At 34.4% G+C, this 24,189-nt stretch overlaps 1 protein-coding gene across 3 annotated transcripts in view; it reads left to right on the top strand.

The window, feature by feature from the left end:
* ATP9B (ATPase phospholipid transporting 9B) overlaps nt 1-24,189 on the top strand; it is a 174,542-nt gene that overhangs the window by 94,935 nt on the left and 55,418 nt on the right. For all 3 annotated transcript variants that reach the window (XM_088131013.1, XM_088131011.1, XM_088131012.1), the window contains 2 exons: nt 6,889-7,049; nt 16,121-16,263. In XM_088131013.1, the coding sequence (XP_087987139.1) occupies nt 6,889-7,049; nt 16,121-16,263 (304 nt within the window). The remainder of the gene's footprint in view (nt 1-6,888; nt 7,050-16,120; nt 16,264-24,189) is intronic.

Genomic DNA, 24,189 nt, shown 5'->3' with positions numbered 1-24,189 from the left:
CTCCCTAGGGCTAGTTGTGAAACATCCAAATGGAAGTAAAAGTTCTTTGCTTTATGAGGGATTTTATAGTTTAGATTAGTTAGCATCAATCTTGAGCACCCTCTGCTGTCTGAATTAGGCTATGAATTAGGTTATGTCCAAGCATCACACAAACACTTATTATTATTCTGTTAATGTATTATTTGATATTTTTGTGCAAAACAGTGAAATAGTTGATAGGATGAGTGCTGTTATAAACTAGGATGTTGAAGTTTAGTTATTTTTTTGTAAAACATTTTTAAGACTAGCTATACTTTTTAAGATTCATGCCTTTATTTGTTTAACCAGCTGTTCAGCATCAAAATCGAATGGGGGTGCTTCACATAATTCCTGTCAAGATAGAGATAGATAGATAGATAGATAGATAGATAGATAGATAGATAGATAGATAGATAGATAGATAGATAGATAGATAGATATCCTTTCAGTATATTTTTCTGAGTAATTTAATTTAAACAGTGCCATCTTAGTGGAACTTGCATATATTTTTACCCAAAGCTGCTGTTCTTAGTTTCCCCAAAAGTCTGAACTTAGGTAAATGCAATGTTGCCTTAAACACAAAATGTATTATTAAATTAAATTTTAGGTTTAGACAGTTTATGCATAGATCAAAATACATAGAAACAGATCTGCTGAAGTATGATTTTGTAACCAAATTATATAAAAAATAAACATCTATGCCAGTGAGCACCCAGGTTGAATATCCTGTTACGTTGTCAAGTTATTTTGGATTTATATCTTCTTAAAATATAGCATGAAATTATTTTTTTTTTAATTTGTTCTAATAACTGTTATCCAGTACAGAAGGTTTGGAACAGATTTTTAGTTGTCTGGGAAGCATTCCCATGCTCAGCCATTGCTTTCCCTTGCAATTAAATAATTGCGATGCCTTGGGCAAAATACAGATGATGACAAATTCTTAGTTTTTCTCTTTTACTTTGTATTTATTAATCAAAAGGCAAAAAAGACAGTTGGACTACAGATGAAATGCTGTGCATAAATTTACATATTTTTATATCAATCACGTATGAACCAATAAATTAAGCAGGAAAGATGATTAAAAGAGCAATCTCTGCCTAATTTAAATGATAGTTATAATTTTAATGTTAGATGTTCTATATTTTAATATTAGTTTAGTATTAGTCTATATTTTGTATGATAACTGTCATATTCAATAAAGTAATGTGTTTCTGTGTCTCAGAATTGCAGTATTTATAATAATTCATTAAAGCTTTGGAGATGCTGAGATTGAAATAAGCATGATACCAGATAAGAAGAGTGTGTGTGTGTGTGTGTGTATTTGTGTCATTCAGATTTTTCACAGACAGCTATTCTTGTTGATGACTCTTTTATATCCATATGATATACAAGCCATATGTACTATACATATGCATACATTATTAAAACTTTTTCCTTAAGTTCTTCAGTGATAATTTCTCTAAATAAAAAACAGACTTTATTTAATTAGAATATTGAAAGAACAACTGAAAATCAGGCTGAAAGAACATTTGAAAATAAAATTAAAAGAAAACAGAAAAATAGTGGTTGGAATATCTAATACCTTTTTTTGCAGTAGATCAGAGTGTGTGTTTACTGTTAAATTTTAAAGTGTCCAGGTAGGTGGATTCATCTCTTATTTTTATATTAGGAAGGAATAACACTGACATTCTTCAGTTTTTCTGATAACCTTTTTAGATTGTTTAACTGTGTTTGTCTTATAATCTAAACATTGTATTAATTAGAATTTACCATTAATAAAATATTTTAATTGGCTTAATAGGATTTTCCATAAAAAAAAGTTAAGAATATTTTTGTAGAATGCTTCACTTTTGAAGAACAATTTGGTATTAGAATCTAATCAATATATTTAAAAGTAATGGCTATTGACCTCAGCTTTGGTTAGTTCTTAAAATGCTTTTTTACATTAGATAACCTTTTAATAACTTCCCCTTTATTATTTATGAAATTAAATATTTTTTATTTGCCATTGTTTCTCAGTGACATATCACACTAGCTTTATCATTCAGAGATTAAAACACTTGCCCATTCAATTATTTGAAATAATTGAATAGTAAGAGAATAGATATTTCCTTGTTTAAGCAAAGCAATACCATACTTACTCTTTATTGTTGGTATAAACCATTCTTTTACTGAAAGTGATTAGCTATTTAAAACTTGGTACATAAATTAAAGAGGATCTAAATGGATATGTGATTGTTGCCATTAGTAGCATTTTAGATTATACAGGCAATTATTGTGTTCATTATCGTAGAACAGCCCCTTTACAAAACTATTGAGTTTATCCTCTAACATTATGTACAAATTTTCCCTAAGAGATTAAAAATTCCAGTTGCAAATTTGATTTTGTCATCACAGTTGTCTGAAATAACACAAATATTATGGTAAGAATGAAAAAATATTCTATAGGTATTGAAGATTGCAAAAAAAATAAGAGAATTAAATTAGTATTAAATTTATTGTTAATGAAGTAATTTGCTTTGTTTTTGATAATTTAATACAGCATGACATGTTTTTGTAACTTTTACAAAATTAATTCCTTTTTAGTAAGAAGACAACATGAAATATCTGGGCAAATAACTTAGAAATTTAGACAATGTGGTACTGTTGCTATTTAGCATATCAGATAATCATGTGTATGTGTGTGTGTGTACATAATAGAAATGATAAAATAATAAACATGTGTATGGAAGAAGTGTTATTATACATGACCAGTCATATTAGCTAAGCAGATAAGTATCTCTAAAACCTTTTACATTAATTTTAAAGGATGCATAAACTTATTGAATGGGCTCTAAACTTGCATCCAAACCTGTCTCCGTCAATTAGGAAAGTTTTTATCCTTTTAGTTATCTACATATGTGTATCCAGCAGACTATGTATAACATTTGGGCCCATAAATGCCATTTCTCAAAGGAGACTTTGTGTTCCTTTCTGTCAGGTTTTGTCTTGGTTTTTACAGTCATTCAGAGCTATGATACAGCAAGAAAAGTGTGAGGTACTGGTTATGCATATTGCAAGACAGTGATTCTTTATTGTATTACAAAAAAAAAAAAAAGCCCAACTCTAGAAGGCCGATTAAATCATTCCTTTCACTTTTTAATGGGATTTGGATGAATAGAGTAAAATATGCACTTTGCATTCATTGATAGCATCTTTAGGTTGAGGTAATTGAGTCTTTTTTCCCTGACTGAATGAATAATGACTTCATCTGATCCTCAGCGAGGCCTGAAACTTAGACTGCCTTTGTCAACGCAAAAAGATCAGGGCTTTGAAACATGCTCTACTTCCCTGGCTTAATTTTTCTTCATTTTAATCCAGAAACCTATTTTTCTCAATAATTCAAGCATAAACTATGTAGTAGTCGAAGCAGCGGAAATTGCAAGATATTTGTCCTCGTTGTGCTGCTTTTTAAATGTAGTTGATAAATCAGCCACTGTGGTCTTCAGCTGCCTAGTTCTCAAGGGAAGGTACTGCCCATAAACAAGAATGAATGCTGAACTTTCCAGAAGTATTTTAATGCTATTCTTATACATTTTTCTCCTTTTGGAATATTATGCCATATTTCTCTTTTTGACAAAAGCTAAACTTTCTCTGATATTTCTCTGTGGTATCATTGTCTTGACTATCTTATTGCAAAAGTTTCATCTAGAACTGCATATCCAAGCATCAACTGGTGTGACCTGTCCTTGAACTAGTATGAACTTATGATTTTTAAAGTAGAAAAATTTGAAATGTAATTGGAGAAATACCTTGAACCATTTTTACTTTTGTAACCCTTTTTTTTAATGTATCGAAAGCCAAATATATTGATTCAATTAAAGCTATGATAGTTCAACTGAATCCAATTAATTTCCGTGGAAACTAATCTATTACATTGATTTTACCATTCACTAATATGATCTAAACCTGAATATTTTATTGAAATCATTTAACTCTTACTTTAATTATAATTTCTATAATAATCCAAGTGGATAGGGAAGGTACTAAAATGTGCTAGGATTGGGGTAGGTTAATTTTTTGGTTAAATAAATACATTTTTGTGTTCTTTGTAATTATTGAAATTGAGTGAATTTTAAGGTTGGAACCAGGAATGGAAACAATCACTAGAAATACTCTTCTATATTATGGATTTGTATCTCCATCATGGGGCCTGGGAATCATGAAGGAATAGCAGATGTAAAGACCAGCAGGTTCAGCCTGAATTAATTGTGTAAGGAATTATATTATAGGATACTTTTATTACAGGAAAACCACAATCCTTAGTGGCTGGATTGTACTTCAATTTGTTGCCTCTCATCTGATCCATTAACATGAATAGGGTACAGTTAAAAATATCCACTGCTTTACCTGAGTTTGTTGAAAAGGAGAATGCTGGATGTCACATGCATGTCAGCACAACCACATCCCAAAATAATACCTCTCTAGAAATTTAATGTAGATCATGAACAGAATAAAATTGAACCCAGAATGCCATGCTTCCCTGCTACAAATCAGAGCTATAATAATTCAGCATTACCTTCTGGACGAAGCCAATCAAGTAGCACCATATTGTACATCTGGCACTAGTTAATGCCAATTACTTTTCCCCGTTATTTTTTTAATTTATTAGATTTATATCCATATTTCCTTCAAGAGCTCAAGATATTGGTTCTCTGCATAACTTACACTGAACTTGGGCCTTTTCTTCTATGAAGTTATAGAGTTATGAAGTTATTTATGAATTATAATATCTAACACCTTGTTAGTCTTCCTCATCATTGGTTTGACATTATAATTATTATGGCATTTTTTCATCAAATTATGTTAAATAACGTAGAATCCAAGCTGAAATCTAGTGTTACTGAGGTAGTGCTATAAAGGAACTGGTTATTTGAAATCCTTTTATTTGTAAGTCTTTGTTTATGAAAAACAATTCTTTCCTTTTCTTAACAAGATTTCCTGTTTTCTCTTAGCAACAGTGCTCTGTTATAAAAACTGCTTTACTGCAAATTTTCTAACTGGATTTCACACAGAAACAGTATTCAGTGTTTTAAGAGTGGAAATACACTCACACAGGGGGTATTCTTATTAATCTCCCTCTTGCAGCCACTGCTCTGAAGGACTTCCCAGCCCTCTGAAGTGGTTTTATGGTTGTATGAGGGGAGCTACAGGAAGAGTGGAAATGTCCTCTTTCTGGTTCCAGTGATGGGTTGGATTCTACGCTCTATGTACTCAATTCTAAGAAGTGTTCATATAAGTATTTCCACATGAAGAACATTAATGCTGGCAAATATATTGTGTACTTTGCAAAACCCACATTGATGCTTCTGGCATATTGTGATATGATATATATCATCATGTAAGTTACATGAATTTCCTAATTTTTTGCTCTCTTAAACTCAGATAACAACAGTAGTAATCACAGGCTTTTATGTCATTCAGAGAATACCCAACAACCTGGGTTAAATTAATGGGATACCAATGAGAAAAACTACATAAAACAAAGAACAAAAATGAAAACAAAACAAAAAGAAAAGTGCCTGAAAATATGTAAAAATAAACCAGCTCCAGGAAAATTGAAAATTCTCTTCCTGCATGAAAATATTGAAGTAACTACATAACTTAATTGAAATCCTCTGTGTTTTCCTAAAAGCAGAGAATCAAAATGTGCTATCCATAGTATAGTACTCAAATGAAACAAAGATTCACACACAATTTTCATTTCTTTCACAACATACTTACATAGAACTTAGAAGTAATGTATGCACTGTGATTTCAAAGTGCATATACTATTTCTCAGTATAACTTAAACCACAGGATTATTATAAAGATAAAGACTAAATTGACTACATTATTAAAAAGTCAAAAATTAAAATAACCTTCCTCAGCATGTAAAATAACTTGCTATCCATTACATAACAGTTTACAGTCTGTGCATACTTACATGCTTTTACAGCAGAGACAGGCTTCCAGGACCCCCATCTGAAAGTTCATATTACAGAAATTGTCTAGGGAGCGAGAGAAATTCTGAAAACTTGCAGTATCCCATAAACTCATACTAAAATGTGAAAAGCACAACCATATAATTTCTAATTTGTCTTACAAATATGCTTCCATCTTTTTCATGAATGATAAATAATTCAAACTGCTATAATATCTAACCCCTACATACCTCTATTTGAATTCATGTGGGGTTATGAAGATCTCAGCACCTCTGTATGCACTAATATATAAAATATTGGTGTAAGATACATTTATTTGCACTGTCAGGGATTTTTAAAGTTAGGAATTCAATTAAAAATCATTTATGTATGTAACACGCTAAAAAAGGATGAAATCATGTCATTAATGTTACCTATTATTTTTGGTTATATAGACTTGCCCAATCACAGTTATAATTTTTAATAAATGAAAAAGCTACAAGCCAATTTATAAAGACACAAATAAGCCTCAATTATTATGTTACTATCCTAACAATGTTCCCCAAATATATGGCATGGCTGTAACAAATGTAAGCATATAAAAACTGACTGATAGCAGTCTAATTTCCCCTACACTATTTGATAGTGCTTGAAAAGTATCCCATATTTTCCATAAAGACTATAGAATTGCCCCTCACCCCTTTTTTTTTAATTTGAAAGCTGACAATCTGAGCTAGATGTAGCAAAAAATGCTATAGCCTTTAGCACGTGAGATAATCTCACTGCATTCATATAAATCTCAAATATGTTCGGAAAGCAAAATCAATATATTCTTCTAATTGTTTATGTTTAGATATTTCACATAAACACAAAAAGTAGAAATGATTGTTCAGTTTTAGATATTAAATGTATATTGCTTCCTTTTTAGGTTGGTTTGCTGGATCTTGAATTGAATCAACTGACCAAAGCACTGTTCTTGGCTCTAGTTGCGCTTTCAGTTGTTATGGTAACCTTGCAAGGATTTGTGGGACCATGGTACCGCAATCTTTTTCGGTTTCTTCTCCTTTTTTCTTACATAATCCCAATCAGGTATGTACAAAATGAAAGAAAAATAGATATGATTTTTTTAAAAAGTAATTGCAGGTATTATTGTGAATAAAATTTATCTTGACAAGAGGCTATAGTTGGAAGATATGCTACATACTCTGTTAAGGGATCACTGTATAAAACTCTATGCTATTGTATCTTTTATTCATCTTGCTGGAATAATCCATGTATACCGTACAATATATTTACTTGCATTAATGTGTTTTTAAAATGTAAACTTATCAGAAAATACAATTTCTGGAAAGATGTGTATTTGGAAGATTTTATTTTGTTTAGATACCTTAATAATACTTTATTGGATTAAGAGTGTCTGTGCTATACTTTCAGGTACATTTTAAAAGGTTAAAAAAAAGGAATAAAGAGACAGAATCTTACAATTTTCAAAAATATTTAAAATTTTATTTTACTATACAGTGGTGCTTAAAAGTTTTTGAACCCTTTTGAGTGTTCAATTTTCTGTGAAAATATGACCTAAAATGTGATCTGTTCTCCACACAAATCATAAAACTAAATAAAGAGAGCCCAATTAAGTCAAAAACATTATACTTGTTCATTTATTTATTGAGGAAAATGATCCAAAACTACATATTTGTGTGTAGCAAAAGTAAGTGAATCTCTGCTTTCAATAACTGGTGTGCTCCCACTGGGCAGCAATAACTACAACTAAATATTTCCAATAACCACTGATCAGTCCTGCACATTGGATTAGAGGAATTTTAGCCCATTCTTCCTTACAGAACAGCTTCAACTCAGGGATATTGGTGGGCTTCTTCGCATGAACTGCCACAGTTCCTTCCACAATATTTCTATAGGATTAAGGTGAAGACTTTGACTTGGCCATTCCAAAATATTAAGTTTCTTCTGATTTAACCATTCTTTGGTCATACAACTTGTGTCTTTTGGGTCATTGTCTTGCTGCATGACTCACTTTCTCTTGAGCTTCAGTTCACAGATACCCTGACATTTTCCTGTAGAATTTGCTGGTACAATTCAGAGTTCATACTTCCATCAATGATGGCAAGCTATCCTGGTTCAGAGACAGCAAAGCAGATCCAAATCATCATATTGCCACCACGTTTCACAGATGGGATAAGGTTCTTATGCTGGAATGCAGTGTTTACCTTTCGCCAAACATAACACTTTTTATTCAAGCCAAAGTTGAATGAAAAGTTCTATTTTGGTCTCATCCATCCATAGAACATTCTTCCAATAGCCTTCTGGCTTATCCATGTGGCCTTTTGCAAACTGTGGACAGGCAGCAATGTTCTTTTTGGAGAGTTGTGGCTTTCTCCTTGCAACTCTGCTATGCACACCATTGTTGTTCAGTGTTCTCCTGATGGTGGTCTCATGAGCACTGATATTCTCCAATGCAAGAGAGGCCTTTAGTTCCTTAGACGTTACTCTGGGGTTCTTTAAGACCTCCCAGAGTATGGCATGCCTTGCTCTTGGTGTGATCTTGGTCGGTCGACCATTGCTAGGAAAGGTAACAATGGTGTTGAACTGCCTCTGTTTGTACATGATCTGCCTGGCAGTGGACTGGTGGAGTGCAAACTTCTTGGAAATCATTTTGTATCCTTTTCCAGTCTGGTAAGCATCAACAACGGTTTTCCTCAGAAATCCCCTTTGTTCAAACCATGACATACTTCACATATTTTTGTGGTGAAGATCAGACTTTGATAGTGAATACCCTGAATTCTGTTTTTTAAATAGGTAGGACCTCCCACATTCACACCTGATTATCATCCCATTGATTGAAACTCCTGACTCTAATTTCCCCTTCGAATGAATTGATAATCCTAGAGATTCACCTACTTTTGCCACACACAAATATGTAGCTTTGGATCATTTTCCTCAATAAATAAATGGACAGGTATAATGTTTTTGGCTCATTTGTTTAACTGGGTTCTCTTTATTTAGTTTTAGGGCTGTGGAGAACAGACCACGTTTTAGGTCATATTTATGTAGAAAACTGAAAATTCAAAAGGGTTCACAAACATTTAAGTATCACTGTATATTACATAAAAAATAGAGAAATTACTGCATTAAATACCTGCTTTTTATTTGTTTTATATTCTAATTGTTGGTTTGATGTGAAAGTAGTGATCAGTACATCTAATGTTCTAAAAGAATAAACATAGATTTTTAAATTATAATTAAAGCAACCAGATTGTCAGCAATCAAAATAATAAGGCATTTTGCTCCGTATACAGGAAATACAGCTTCTTAAAGTGTGACTCACAGCTTCTTTTTGTCTGTTTTCCTTACTAGCTCTTGAAAAGAATTGTAGCAATCTTTCTGGTTTCTTTGAAATTATGGGAGAACTTGCTATGATGTGTCTTGAACTTTCAAAGAAAAGGTGGAATGTAAATGAAACTAATTAATAACCAAAAGCAATAGCTACAATATTCAGAATGTATGGGCCTTTAAATTTTGTTTACCATGTATAGACACTTTTTTACAGTCCCAAGAAAAGAAGATAAAATATTGTATTCTTTAATAACTATTGTTAACTACAACACATGAATTTGACTTCATTTCATGAAAGTAGACAATTTTTATTGGGAAATTTCACTTAATGCGATAAGGAACTTTCATATTGTCCACTTCATTGTTAGTAAGCATATTATTATGCTTGTTTTTGAGATTTTGGATCTACATATAAATTCTTAGCACACAAAAATATGGAATTGTGAAAGATAAGACTGTATATTCACTAGAATATATCTGATGGGAGAGGGCATATACGGAGTAATTCTCAGAACACTACAGGCAAGAAAATGGATATAGTAATGCTGATTTCAGCTTAATGCTGCATGCTGTCCATTTCATAAGGGTTAACAAAAAGAACTTATATGCGATTGAAGTAGACTGTATAGTAGCTTTTCATACAGTAATTTGATGCCAAAGGAAGGGGGCATTATGCACTGAGGACTCTAAGTAAATTCCACATTCTTTTCATGTGCAGTGAGGCCTTTTTCTGATGTCTCAGTGCGCATGTCTATCAGTCAAGGCATGTAGTGATTGCAGAGAAGACAATGTCAGTTATAACAGCCTATTTTGGGAATGAATATAGTCTTTTCTACCTCAGGTGCTCCTCTTCCTTTGTCCTCCTGCCCTTGTTCCAGCCATCCTCCATCTATTATTACTGTTATTACAAAAGTACTACTACGACAGTGCATAAGGTTCAGGGGGACCATAGTGGGGGCTATGAGTGTATTTGCATGAATGTGCTGGACTTTGAACAGGGAGCTCAGTGGTGACCTAGATTCAAGTCCCCACTTCACCACAGACACTGTTCACTGGATGGCTTTGGGCCAGCCATTCTTTCTCAGAATAACCTCTGTGCAAAACAGATTTGAAGTCTAAAAAAAAAGATATAAATGCAGTAACAAATAAATGTGTGTCAGTGTGCTTAAGAGTGTGGTGTATTTTGGGGAGTGTTTGGATTTAAGTGTATGTGTGTGATTGAATATCTCTGAATTAGTGTGACTAGATTTATATGGGCATGTTTGCTTTTGAATGAATGTATAAGAGTTTGTGTGTCTTTCATGTATGTGCCTTTGATATTTATGTGTCTTCAATGTTTTAATTAATTTCAACTGCTCTGCCCATTTTTAAATGTACCCAGGCAACTGTTTATATAGCCAGGCAACTCTTTACATAACCTCACCCACTTTTTGAGCATGGTCCTCCTCATGCTCCTAAAAGCATGTCTGGCTTTTAGTTCAACAAAAGTTGCATATCCTTTCTCTAGCCCCAGAAGCTAGCAGGATAAGAGCCAAGACCATGAGAGGCTCACTTCTTCTTGGCTGCTGCACTTGGGAAGAACCTCAGCAAAAGCAGCTGCTGCAGCAGGTACACTGTCCTAACTTACATATGTGACAGATTCTTTATTTAACTTGCAGTGTGCCAGATTTGCGGACAAGAAGATGGAATGGATTTCATGTTTTTTTTCAGGAGTGAGGGATGCCTTTTTCAAGCCTACATATGACCTTTTTCTTTCTTCATTTGGATTTAGAGGATGGGGAGGCCAGGAGTGTACAAAATTAAGAACCTTGAGTGTTTTTACCTTGTTTGGAATTGGTAATCTAAGACTACAATCCTATGCATACTTACTTGGGTGTGAGTTGCATGCCTTAAACTAGGTAAAACAGTATCTCCAGAGTATTCTAAAATGCTCAGATATGGTAACCATTTTTTTTAATGTTTATTTTATTATATATTTTTAACAAAACAGCTAAATAGAGAGCTTCTGTTTTGGTGTATATATAAATATAGTTAACTAAGAAAAAGGAACTTGACATTAAAACTTTAAGAGCCTAGGCCCTCGGTGAGTTTAGGAACCTGCATGACTTCCCTTTAACCCAGGATAGCAATGTTCTGATTATATTTTTCAAGATATATTTATAGTGCATGGCTTTTTTGAGATTGTATCTTACTAGGTAACCTATAGTTGGCATTATTTCGTAGATGCCTATTTCAGCTTCATGAATATTTATTGTAACCAAGTTTTGTCTATGTTAGAATCTGAAAAAATACTGCTCTTGGGGAATATTTAAGATTTTTGAGTGATTATTAGTTATTGCTACACTAATGTAAAGCTAAACCACACGAACATAATGATCATATGAGGTTGGCAGCTGTTTATATGTAATCAAACATCTACAATCCATCAAATATTGGGCAACAGTAAGTAAAATGTGAGCAATAAGGCAAGCTAAGTTAGAGATAAATGGTTTCTTATACTTCCCCTGTAATTCTTTTGCTACTACAGGTCAAAAATTCTCCTAAGGAATTTTATTTGGGCTAAAGGCAGCTGGAAGTTATTGTGCATGACACTACAAAACTATTCTAAGTAAATCATTGGGTGAAAGGATACTATTAACCCATCAGGAGATCAGCATTCTGCAAAGCTGGCAAGGTAGTGACTAACAGGATAACATAACATTATCGTAGGGTCTTTCCAAATGATTTTTTTAGCACAGTTAATTGCACAGTTGTTGCGCATGATCCTGACATGTTTCTCAAGGTTGCGCTTTTTCAGTGATATTTCATTTTCTCAGTTTGCAGGATACAGTATTTCGTGCCTGAGAAAACAATATTTTTCCTCACATAGTTAACGAATCTACTTTAGTTGCAACTACTCTAAGAGTGGCATTATATTCAGACAAGTGAGGGAAAGTTATAATAAGCATGACAGTGTACATTCTCGTAGCCTGTTCCTGATTTATGAAATGTGGATCCTTTGTACTAAGAATTCCAAATTCTCTTCATTGATAATTTGTCTGATTAGAACAGTGTCCTTTATTAGTTGGTACTCCAAATTATCATTAGTGACAAATTCTATAACTTAAGAAGAAATGCCTATCAAGGTTTTCATTCAATAATGATTCATTATTTACAGAATCTCAAGATTAGTATTCTCATTGATGATAGTGAAATACCTTCCTGAAGGCAACAGATTTAGAATTTTATGAAAAAGTTGCAAATTGTTGATTTCTAATTTATTAGACCAGAAAGGGAAATATGCACAAGAGAGAAAGAGAAAGAAACATTTGGGTGGCTTTGGATACAGATTACCTGCAGTTGGAGGTAGATAGTATGAACTGTAGAAAGACTGTGGTAGAAGGCAGTATGCCAAGTTAAATCAGTAAAAATTTTAAAAATTTTATGCTTTTACTGGCAAAAAATATTAGTAACATTCTTTTTACTTTAGAATTTAAAAGCTTTTCTTTTTCGGTTTCCAGTCCTGAGATTAAAAAACACTCTATTTTTTTATACAAGCAAGTAGTAAACATTGAATCAGCTTGAAGAAGATAAAATTTATTTATTTATTTTATTTATTATTAAACTTGTATGCTGCCCATCTCCCCCAACGGGTGACTCTGGGCGGCTCACAATAACAAAAATTTATAACCTTTTTTTAAAATTTGAGGATAGTACATAATACTACAACACAAAAGGTGATTTCACACACTTTTCCAAGCTGCTTAGGTCAGTATTTTTCAAACTTTTGAAGACACTTTTTAAATTCCATATAAGATTGCATATGATGGCATATTTCACCCATAGTTGAAAACTTGGAATCAATGTAATATTCAGCCTATCAATACTTGTCTTCATTAAAGTGATGTTGAAAATCTATCTTCACAAAAATATGTAGAAGAAAAGTAAGTACTGTTGTAACCTTAATTCTCGTCACTTGAAAGCTCATATTCTTTGTGAACATTTGTCCACAAATTTTCTAGTGATGAGGTTTTTTTCAGTATTTTCAATGTTGTACTAGAGGAAAAATACTTCCCACAACGTTCATGGATATGTTACTTATTTGACTAAAGAATTTGAATTTACCAAGCTCCCCCCATTCTCTATGAGATCTTGGGATCAGTTCATAGAACACTTCCATTCTGTTTGGGCAACATTGGTGTTGTATAGCAAAAGCTGCATGGAAATGATTATTTGAAAGGGAAATTTTGAAGTAGAAGGAAGACTTAAAGACAGACTTTGGCCCGAACATATTAACACCTATGGCTCTCTGTACTGTGACTGAGAGTATAGTCTCACATAAATCAATAGATAACCAGTACATGGGTAGCAACAGTCTCATCAAAAAAGGTTATAGTTGGTAACTCATCCTCAGGTGATAATAAGTGCTCCTGCCCACTGCACCAACACAAGCACTCAAGGACAGAGCAAAGTCAAAGATTACTTATAACCTGCAGATTGATGCTCAAGAGATCCATCAGATTGAGCACACCAAGCCCTCATACTATCAGAAATGTCTGGGTTAAATTTCAGTGGGGTGGGCCACTCTTGGGAAAGGCAGCCTTGGTGTTTAAGACAAATACCATGTTCTGGACCACTGTGCTCAGCCCCAGGACCTGGCCTCCATAGCTTTGGCAACTCTAGACTCCAGCTGTTGCTACTTAATGCCAGGTCAGCTTGCAATAAAATCCCTCATCCATTACTTGGCTATGGATGAGAGGGCTGACCTTGCTTGCATCACCAAAACCTGATTGGGCATGGAAGGGGGTCCCCTCTCGGAAATGTGCCCTCCAGGATTTCAGGTGTAGCACCAGCCACAAATCCAGGGCAGGGATACAGGAGTGGCTCTTGTTATCCTGGAGTCTTTGGTAACTTTTAGTGGTGCTGCCCAACACATAGACAGGTATGAGACTCTCTTTGTGAGATTGGGCCATAGGGATCAGTTGGGACTGCTGGTTATTTAACTTTGTTCTTGCAGTGTAGCAGCATCCTGCCCAAGCTCCTCAACTATGAGGCTGAGTTGGCAGTGGAGTTCCCTAGGCTTATGGTCCTGGGGGATTTCAACTTGACTTCTTTGGGGACACAGTGGTGGCTTGGGAGTTTATGACAACCATGGACCTGATCCAACTTATTGAGGGCCCAACCCACAGTGGAGATCACAAATTAAATCTTGCCTTTGTCTTGGGGTGGTGGCAGTGTGATCTAGGCTCAGGGGATGTTAACTTCAGTCCCATGCCATGGACAGATCACACCTTCTTGGCTGTGGAGTTCTCCACATTTACCCCCCACTGCAGGAAAGTGGAGCTTCTTTGATTAGCTTGTCCCAGGTGACTGATAGACCCAATTGGGTATCAGAAGGAATTTGGGGTTTTTCCAGAATCTCTAGGGCACAGTTTGGCTGAGACCTTGGTTGCAACTTGGAATGAGCATGTGACAAGCACCCCACGCTAACTGTCTGTGATTGGGGATCCTGTAGAGTTCCTCAGTTTACTGAGGAGCTTCAAGAGATGAAACAATGCGGGTGAAAGTTGGAGAGGCTGACTGAGCACAAGTGAGAGCCTTTATTAGGACTTACCTCATGATGATAAGAGCAGTGAAGCAAGTTCACTTTTCCACTCTTATTGCGTCTGCAGATAGCCAGCTGGTATCCCTGTTTAGAGTGACCAGGCTCCTTCTGGGTAAGGAGGGGTCAGGGCAGACCTTGCAGGGCTGCTTTGAGGAATATTCTTAGTGTCTGTCAGATACAGTTGCTCAAGTTGAATGCCGGCTGGACAGCCTCTATAGAGATGACCAGGGCATGTCTGAGCTAAGTTATGTGGGAAGAATTTGAGCCAATTATTCCTGAGTAAGTAGACAGGATCCTTGGGGCTGTGTGTTTTGCTACCTGTGTTCTGGACCCATGTCCCTCCTGTTTGGTTAAGTCTTCCTGGGAGGTGGCATGCAATTGGGTCGGAGCAGTGAATAATACCTCGTTGCAGGAGTAAGCGGCGTTACCTGCCTTGAAGGAAGCAGTAGTATGCCCTCTTCTCAAGAGGCCATCCTTGGACCTGACCATGTTGGACAATTTTTGCCCAGTCTCCAACCTTCTCATTTTAAAGAAGGTTGTTGAGAAGGTGATAGATACTCAGTTTCAGAGGGCCCTGGATGAAGTGGATTATCTAGCCCTTTTCAATCAGGGTTCAGGCTAAGTTACAGGACTGAGACGGCATTGGCTGAGCTTGTGGATGACCTGTGGAGGGCTCAGGATGATGGTGATGCATCCATCCTAGCCTTCCTAGATCTCTCAGTGGCATTCAGTACCATCAACCATGGTATCCTTTTAGACCTGCTTCAGGACTGGGAGTGTGGGAGTACCATTTTCCAATCATATTAAAAAAAAAAAAAAACTTATGTTGTGAATTTTAAAAGATAAAGTGCTCATGGTAAGAATTTTTCCTGTGGCTAGTTATGACTTTACTCCACCATAAGAGAATAATATGCCATTACAGAAGTCTATATTAAGGTGCCAAGTATAAATACTAAATTGGATTAATTATGAATGGGCATATTTCCAATAAAGGATAGAATAGGTATGCCTAATATTGCTGATTTCAAAGGAAAAGAAATTAAAGCCTGGTTTATGCTTTACAGTCATTCTTAGTGATGAAGTTCCAGGGCCTAGGAACATCTATTTATTCTTTATTTATATTAATTAAAATGCAAATTTAATTGCACCATGTCTTTTTTTGTTTGTTTTCTATATTCAAAAGTAAAGTTGTTAAATTCAGGAGACTCTGTTTTTCTCCCAGTTTACGTGTAAATCTAGACATGGGCAAAGCAGCATATGGATGGATGATTATGAAGGATGATAATATACCTGGAACAGTTGTCCGGACTAGTACCATACCTGAAGAATTGGGACGTCTTGTATATCTATTGACAGATAAAACAGGTACATCTTGGATTTGTATTTTATGGATGAACTTTATTCAGGAAACTACTGGTGTCGATATATATTAGCCAGTATTTCTTGATTAGGTGCTTCAATATAATTGTCAAATTAGTACCTCTTACACAATACAATTTTTGGTTATATATATTGGTGATTAACTGTGTAAAAGGCACAATATGGAATTTAACCATCTACTCTGTGTAGATGGAAAACTGCAGTATGTGTGTAAATTACAAGGCTGTGCTTACACATCCAAATGTGCAGATAGCAATTTTGTTGATGTATGTATGTGTGTGGGTGTGGGTATATGTGTGTGTATGTATGTATGAAGGGTTTTAGTAATTATTTTCTGCTTTATGAGAAGATTACTAATTTCATTTTAGAGAAGAGGAACCAAAATGAAAATAACTTGTGTAGGATTTTAAGCCAAAATTTTGAAGGCTGTTAGTTATCACTATTCAGTATCTAAACTGGTAGAAATAAAGTAGGATGGACAAAAGAAAACATACAAGTGCTGTATTTAAGATTCATATGGATACATTAGTATTTCCACATAGTCTCAAAGTTGGATTATTCAATAGCATACCTAATTTCCCCACTAAATCCTTGATGCTTAATTTCAATCACTATGATTCTTTCAGCCATTTGTATGAATGATCTCTTGATAGGTTTGTCCCATCTTACCACATACCACATGTTGGCTTGCCTATATTGAAAATAAAACAAGAATAAAGCAAAAGCTTGCAAATACCTTACTGTGGCTCTAGTTTTTCTTGAAATGATTAAGAATTATTTGTAAAGTCTAAAGAGCATTACATTACTAACATAATTGCAAGGTAGTCCTTTGTATGGTTGTAAATTGGGTTTGTGCTTCATCAATAAGCTTTTTGACAAGAAGCGTCCATCACTGTGGCTCTCTCATTTGCCACAGCAGAATAGAAAATGAAGTATCCCAATGATTGCATTATAGTTTCCTTATTGTGGGACAAGAAAGCAATGTGGTATAATTAGGTTTGATTGGAGTGCATGTTTCCGGTAAGATCTGAAATTAATGATGTTGCTATAGTGACACATCTGCGGCCACCAGTGCGTGAAACATAAAGTAATTCATTCGACAAGAGAAGACATCTGTTAACCGCAAGGATGCAGAGCATATTGACACTGACCAGAAATACTAGACGTTATGTGATAAATGAACAAATGATGCTTAAACAGGAGGACAGATAATTTGTACTTAATCTGCTGGGAGAACTTTAATCTTCTCACTGGCTGCATTTGACAATACCATTGTTTAAAGAACAATGCTGCAGAGAACTCATAAATTTTAAAACTTAACTCAGGGTGCAGCCTATTAAAGCAATACATTAATTCCTTTGTTAGGGAGTTTTTATCTTCATGTAGAACAAAGCCATTACTAAAAACACCCACTAAAACAACAGGTTCTTTAGGACTCACATTTTAATTATAGCATCCATTACCCAAAGTGCCAGGTTGTTTGGACTTGAATCACATATAAGTTTGACAGAAAGGCGTCATCCATTATTGGGGGGAATGCTGTTTCCAGTGTTTTCCAAGGGCAGCTGAGCATGACATTTCAGTCTCTCTAGGGCATGAAAGTTCCTACAACAAAGAGAAAAAACAAAGATACTTGGCAATATTTATTTAAGTTTTTGACATCTAGAGTGTGATACTGCAACTTCCCTGCCTTTCCTGACAGCAACCATAGTATTCAATTATAACAAATAAAAACCATCTTCCAAGCACAGTTATTTACTAATGCATATGCGCGCATTTGAGTGCTGTAATTAACATTTTAGCGGCTGTGTGGACCAAATGAGATACTTAACACATGTAATAGTTGAACAGATGCATAGAGTAATGGAATTCATAATCTACTGGGGAAGCCCTGTAATAAGAAATAATGTGTTAACACTGGAGGTTTGTGTTTAGAATTTATCTACAGTTAACATATGTTAAGCATTACATGGCAAAAACAGGAACATCCTTTTATAAATTAATGCAGATCATGAATTAGTATTTTGGATAGCCAGGTAATGGTATTTTCTTCTAATTATCCATATTTTGGAATGACTTCATAATATCAACTACTTCCATATATACATAAGAGGTAAGTGGAAATCTGGATAAGGCCTTGTTTATCATAGTACACCAATTGTAAAACTCTCTTGGATGAGGTCTGACTGGGCTGTTCTATTCTTTGTCTAATTTTAAGTTTAGTTTTCTTTCTCAAGGCTTCTGAGTGATTTTAAATGTATTAGTCCTGCCCATTGTCATTAAATAGTTCTCTTTTTAATTTTGTTCAGTTTTCTAAAATTGTGCCCTAATTTTAAAGCTCTAAACTATTGAATAGTGTTCATTCTTGGCCAAAGGACAACTCAGAAATATTTCTATTTAAATAAATAAAAGTTTATCCAAGAAAAATATGCTAGTATGCTTTGCTCCCCTGCAAGGGAGCACAGCTAAAAAAATCACAGAAGGTTCATTCATGATTTGTTTACCATATTATCTAGATCACAGTGTCAGGTTTCTTCCTATATGCTAAACCATAGTTTTGGTGAACTCTGACATGGGCTTATGGTGCAAATACCATCAGTCCCTTTATCTAGCTCATCTTTCTTTAGCAATGAATAATGCTGCATGTGTTCCCATCTTCTTTATCATATTTCCTCCAGGGAGCTCAGAATGTGTAGGATGTTAGAAGAACATCTTCTGAGGAAGATTCAGTATCCCCTGAGACAAAGACTTGAAATTCCAGTCCCTTGGAAGACTCTTTGGTGATCACCATGATCCATAATTTCTCATTTCATGAGGTATCTATGGCCACATGAGGATGGATCTATCAATGTCAGCAGTAGGACCACATGAGGATCTATTTTGTCATTATTGCTTCAACTCTCAAACTTATTAAAACAAATTAAGAGAGGCATGTTGGGGCTAAGATCTGTTGGCCCTTACCTAAAATGCAATTCTTCCACGTTGGTACGCTGAAATGATAGGACTCATTAAAAATTAAATTAAATAAAAATTAAAAATCCTTACAAATATTTATTAAAGATTCTTATACATACTGCATTCTCCATCTGGTACCTATAAATGTGATGTTCCTTCATATGAATTGGATGAGTATTTATATTTCCACATATGGAATGATCAAATGTAGTGTCCAGTGGGCTTTGCAAGGAACTTCAGTTTTCTTCATTTTCACTACAAATTATTGAGCCCATCTTCAGAGTTGGGAAGCTGTAGTCCTAATCAGATAAAAAGATGACTCAATATTATCTTTTAAATTAGGCATAGCAAATTTCAGGCCTAATCTTAGGCTGCCAGCTTTCCTCATCAGGCCATAAAAATCTCAAGGAAACCTATAATATTCCTGAAATATTTCATCTTGTGATAGAAGAAGGAATTCTTCACAAAAACTCCTTACCTTTCTGTTAGCATAGCAAGCATGGATTTTGGAGAGTATCTACATTCCCTAGCCAGTTTCAATTTGTCGTTCCATTCTATCTTACTTTCATCAGGTCCAAGTCCTCTAACATCTCTATATTATTTTTCTTCTGTGTTTAATGATATAATTGTGGGCAAAGCTATTTAATTCTATAAAGAACATGTTTGATAAATAGCAGTCTAGAAATCTCTCATTAAAATTTCTGGAGTTTGCTACTTATAAACAACACTAAAACATTAGTAAAATTCTGAAAACGTGTTTTAAAATTAAGCAGTAAATTAAATTATAAGAATTTGTTTTGTCCAATTATATGTGACAACAGAGCTCTATTTAGGAGTCTACAAGCTGGTGTTTATAACTTTTTCTCTGTGTTGAGAAAATGTACATACATGTGCCTCAAGGGGGCAAGGTATCAAAGGCCTGTTTTTGTCACCACAGCAACAGTGTCGTGAAATTATTCTGAGGAGTTTTTCTTTGCAGGCGAGCTATATTTTGTTACTTGTATTATCTAACAAAAGACTTCTATTCCCTTATTTATTTTTGGTTTCTTTTACTGACTAAATTTATCACTGCTAGCAGTAGGCAGAATGTTTCAAATGCAAAACATTTTCTGCTCCAAACAGCTGGCTCAAGTCTGAAATGGATTGTTCCAACCATTCTGGAAGTGCTTGAAGCAGGTCTATTTCAGGTGCAGTTTTGAGCTTGAAATGGTTCCTGAAGGTCTGAGTGACCCATACTGAAACTGAAAGTACTATTTCAAACTTTAAATGCTGTGTTTCAAGTTCAAGTAACATTTCAAATTTATTTTACACATCTTTAAATTCTGCCTTCCACCCTCCTACCAGGAAATGTTCAGCATTCACATCTGTTGGTGAAATTTGTTTTTAAGATATTTGTTTGTTTGTTTGATCATTTAAATAATCTATAAGCCTCCCAACTCCCAGTGACTCCCAATGACATATAATAATGCCTTATGCCTTACGTCTTAATGAATTGTTTGAATTATTTGAAATTATGGTGTGTGCAAACTCTACATCACTGTTTCTCAATGTTAGCAACTTTAAGATATGTGGACTTAAACTCCTAGAATTCCCCAGCCAGCATAGCTTTCACTTCAACTTGGTAAGCTTGCAAATTATTTACTTTGCACTCTGACTCAGCACATGATGTAACATACTAAATATTGCTTTTACTTTTAGTTTAAGTCAAAACTTTATTTTTTTTTCCAATTATTTTCTTTTATCCAATGGATGATAGCAAGTGCACTTTCTATAGTTGTTTTTTTGGAGGCATTAGCTTTATCTGAGTAGGATACCATTTTTGTTAAGGTGACATTAAGATGGCCAGTGAATTTTCTCTTAACATTTATCCCACTGATTGTTGCTGCATTCAAGCTATGTTGCAGACTGAAGGGGAAATCTTTTCTTGATCTTATTAACTTTTTATAAGGGAAATGGGCCCTTCTCCCTTTCTCTAGGGCAGTGTTTCTCATCCTTGGCAACTTTAGGATGAGTGGACTTCAACTCCCAGAATTCCCCAGCCAGCAAGATTTAGAAACACTGCTCTAGAGGGAATCTGGTTGCAGAACAGTATATGTAGCATAAATATTTCCTTTTGTTCACCCTTCCACATTTTCCAGTTTTTATCCTGTTATATATGGGGAATAGCATTTCATTTGTCTGTTGAAAACATACCACAAGATTCTATATTGTTTAACATAATTAACCCAAGCACTACTGCTAAAGGTTTGCTTCACTCTGGGGGCAGTCTTGAATTCAGCAAAGGTAGATGAAACGTGAGCATCTGCAGCCCTTTAGATCTGTTTGGATCTCCAGCCATAGGCATCCACAGGAGGCAAGAGAGGCAAATGGCAAAATGTGCATTGCAATGTCATGTAAATCACCTGACTGTGGGACATTAGTAAAAAAGGCCAGGGTTTGCATCGTGACATTACAACACACATTTCATCTTTTTTTCCCCTATCATTTGAGTTTTGTTCCAGATGTCTATGACTCCAGCTTCTGTTGACCTGTTTTGACCAGATACCATACATGCAAATGTTGATAGGAACTCAAGTCCAACAAATTCTGTGATGTAAAAATGAGAGCAGTAGAATCATATATTCCATAATAGTTTTTATTTTAACAAAATTATTTTCATCATTATCAAAATCCAAGTCAAGTTTTCATTGTGTCTTGACTATAGCCTGTAACTGTCTCAAACTCAGGATAATTCAATTGATGGGCAAATAGGAGACTAAGGACAGAAAAATGAAATCCTTCATATAAGAATTTATTAATCATTAATGGATCAGGTGAGGTCTGGAATACTGGTAAACCATGGCTTAGTAAAAGCATATTCATAATAATAAAAAGTGCATTTGTATAGTGTCTCAGCCTTAAGATATGAGTTTTAGGAACAATACCATTTATTATTGTACTGTTGGTAGCTATCTGTCTTGTTCACCTTTAACTAGATTAGAAATTTATTCTTAATCCAATACAGCTTATACCAAATTACTATACTAATATGTATACTTGCATGGAGACTACAAATAAAACAAATACTTTTTAAGTAGTTATGAAATATATATCTCCTTCCCTACTGCAGCTGTTCCATTTAATCTAAGTTGTTTCTGCCACCCAACCAGAAGAAATACTGTGTGGGTTGGTACTTGCCCTGCTCTTTGAGGCATAAACATGAGAAATACTTTTCCTCTCAAAGGTTTATACTATTCTTCCTAAAGCACAACAGTCCCTAAATGAATCCAGTCTCCAAAATGTTAACATTTGTGATAGGAAGGGAGAGGAAAAGATTCTGAGTTAAGACAGTTGGTAATTGGCACTAATGATTTAAAGAAGAAGGAAAGATTGGAACCCTTCCACAACCTAAAATCATTGTTTTTCCTTTTGATTTAATATAAATCCTACCTTGTTTTTTAACATTGTTTAATATAAAGTTTGTTCTACTCAGAAATGCAGCCCTTTCTGAAATTGTATGTTTGAATTCAAGCACAATTTCAAGTCTTTGTTTTTAAACTGTAAATTTTTTTTCAGTTCTGAAATCTGCACATCCCTGTTTAAATCACCTAATGAGAAACTGTTTTCTATGTTTTCTAAGGAGGTTGGATTTACATGTTGTTAGAACAGGTCTATTTTATCAATGGCCCAATACTGTAGAGTTATAGAATGAGCTCAAGTGTGCCACCCCTGTCATTTCAGGAAGATTTATATGGATCTGATATAAATTTATATGTATTTATTTTAGTGGGACAGCGCACATAATTATATACAGATTCACAGCATAAATACCTCACTTAAATAAACTGCAGAAGTCCTATTGATTGCTATGTGGGGGAATGATTCACCCTAGTCATACTCTTTAATATAGTATGCATTTGTCCATGTGTAAAAAGTTATGCTAAAGTTACACTGAAAATAATTTGGCCTGACAATTGTATGATAAAGACTGAGCATAAACATATGAACAAGAGAATAGAATGCACTGAATGTAACTGGAAAGAATGATTTAGACTGTTATAAGTAAATCTAAAAAGCATGAATATAATCCCCTTTGGATTCAAAAGTTATATGTTAATTAATTTAAACAACTTTAATATATAAACAATTGTTAAAGTTATTCAAGGATTTAGCCTATTTCTACTATGATGTTATATTTAACTAACATATAATGGAGGACATGAGATTAAATTTAAATTTCTGGTCTACAAAAATTATCTATTTTTACATATAAGATATTATAGCCATAATTGTATTAAAATGTTTCTCAGGGGAAAATACCTGTTATCTTATGTATTTAATGGTAATATGTTGGCACATTTAAAAATAGAAAGGGACTATAAAGATAATAATACATTCTGGGAAGTGATAAAATGAGAGTAATTTCAATATCCCCATTGTCCAAAAAATAGAATTGTTTACCCTTTACTGAACCTTAATTATTATGTATATAAACTTGCTTGACTGAATTAACAAACGAATCTGTCCATCGATGACTTCTGGCCTCTGCCTTATCATCACACTCTATATCACTCACTCTTCAATTAAAGCTTTCTTGGAATCAAGGATGTCACTGTTGACAATGGTGAACATAATGTCCCTCCTTGACTGACACCCTATAGTTTCTTACAGATCGGAAGTGATCACTAAAAGCATACTATTTGGGTTGATTCTGAAATTCAAGGCTTGATACCAATTAACAGGCTAAATTTGTTGAAATGGGAAGTAGTTATAATTTCCAGTAGCCTGCTAGAGATAGCAAGCTGTTTGCTTTACCACATGGTCTTTTTAACATGCTTCCCCAAGTAGTACATTTTTTTTTCTAAAGGAACACAGTTCATAGCTAAAGAACTTCTTTCTGCAATTCTTATTAATATTCACATGACATGATTAATGTTGACATTATTGAAAGGCTAGATGTCTGAATTGTGAAATGAG

The sequence above is a fragment of the Python bivittatus genome, unplaced genomic scaffold (assembly GCF_059951505.1).
Source record: "Python bivittatus isolate LINGU-HERP-01145 unplaced genomic scaffold, Pbiv_v1 ctg000840_np1212, whole genome shotgun sequence".
Lineage (NCBI taxonomy): Eukaryota > Metazoa > Chordata > Lepidosauria > Squamata > Pythonidae > Python > Python bivittatus.
The sequence above is the reverse complement of the archived record's forward strand: the minus strand, read 5'-3'. Positions and strand labels throughout refer to the sequence as shown.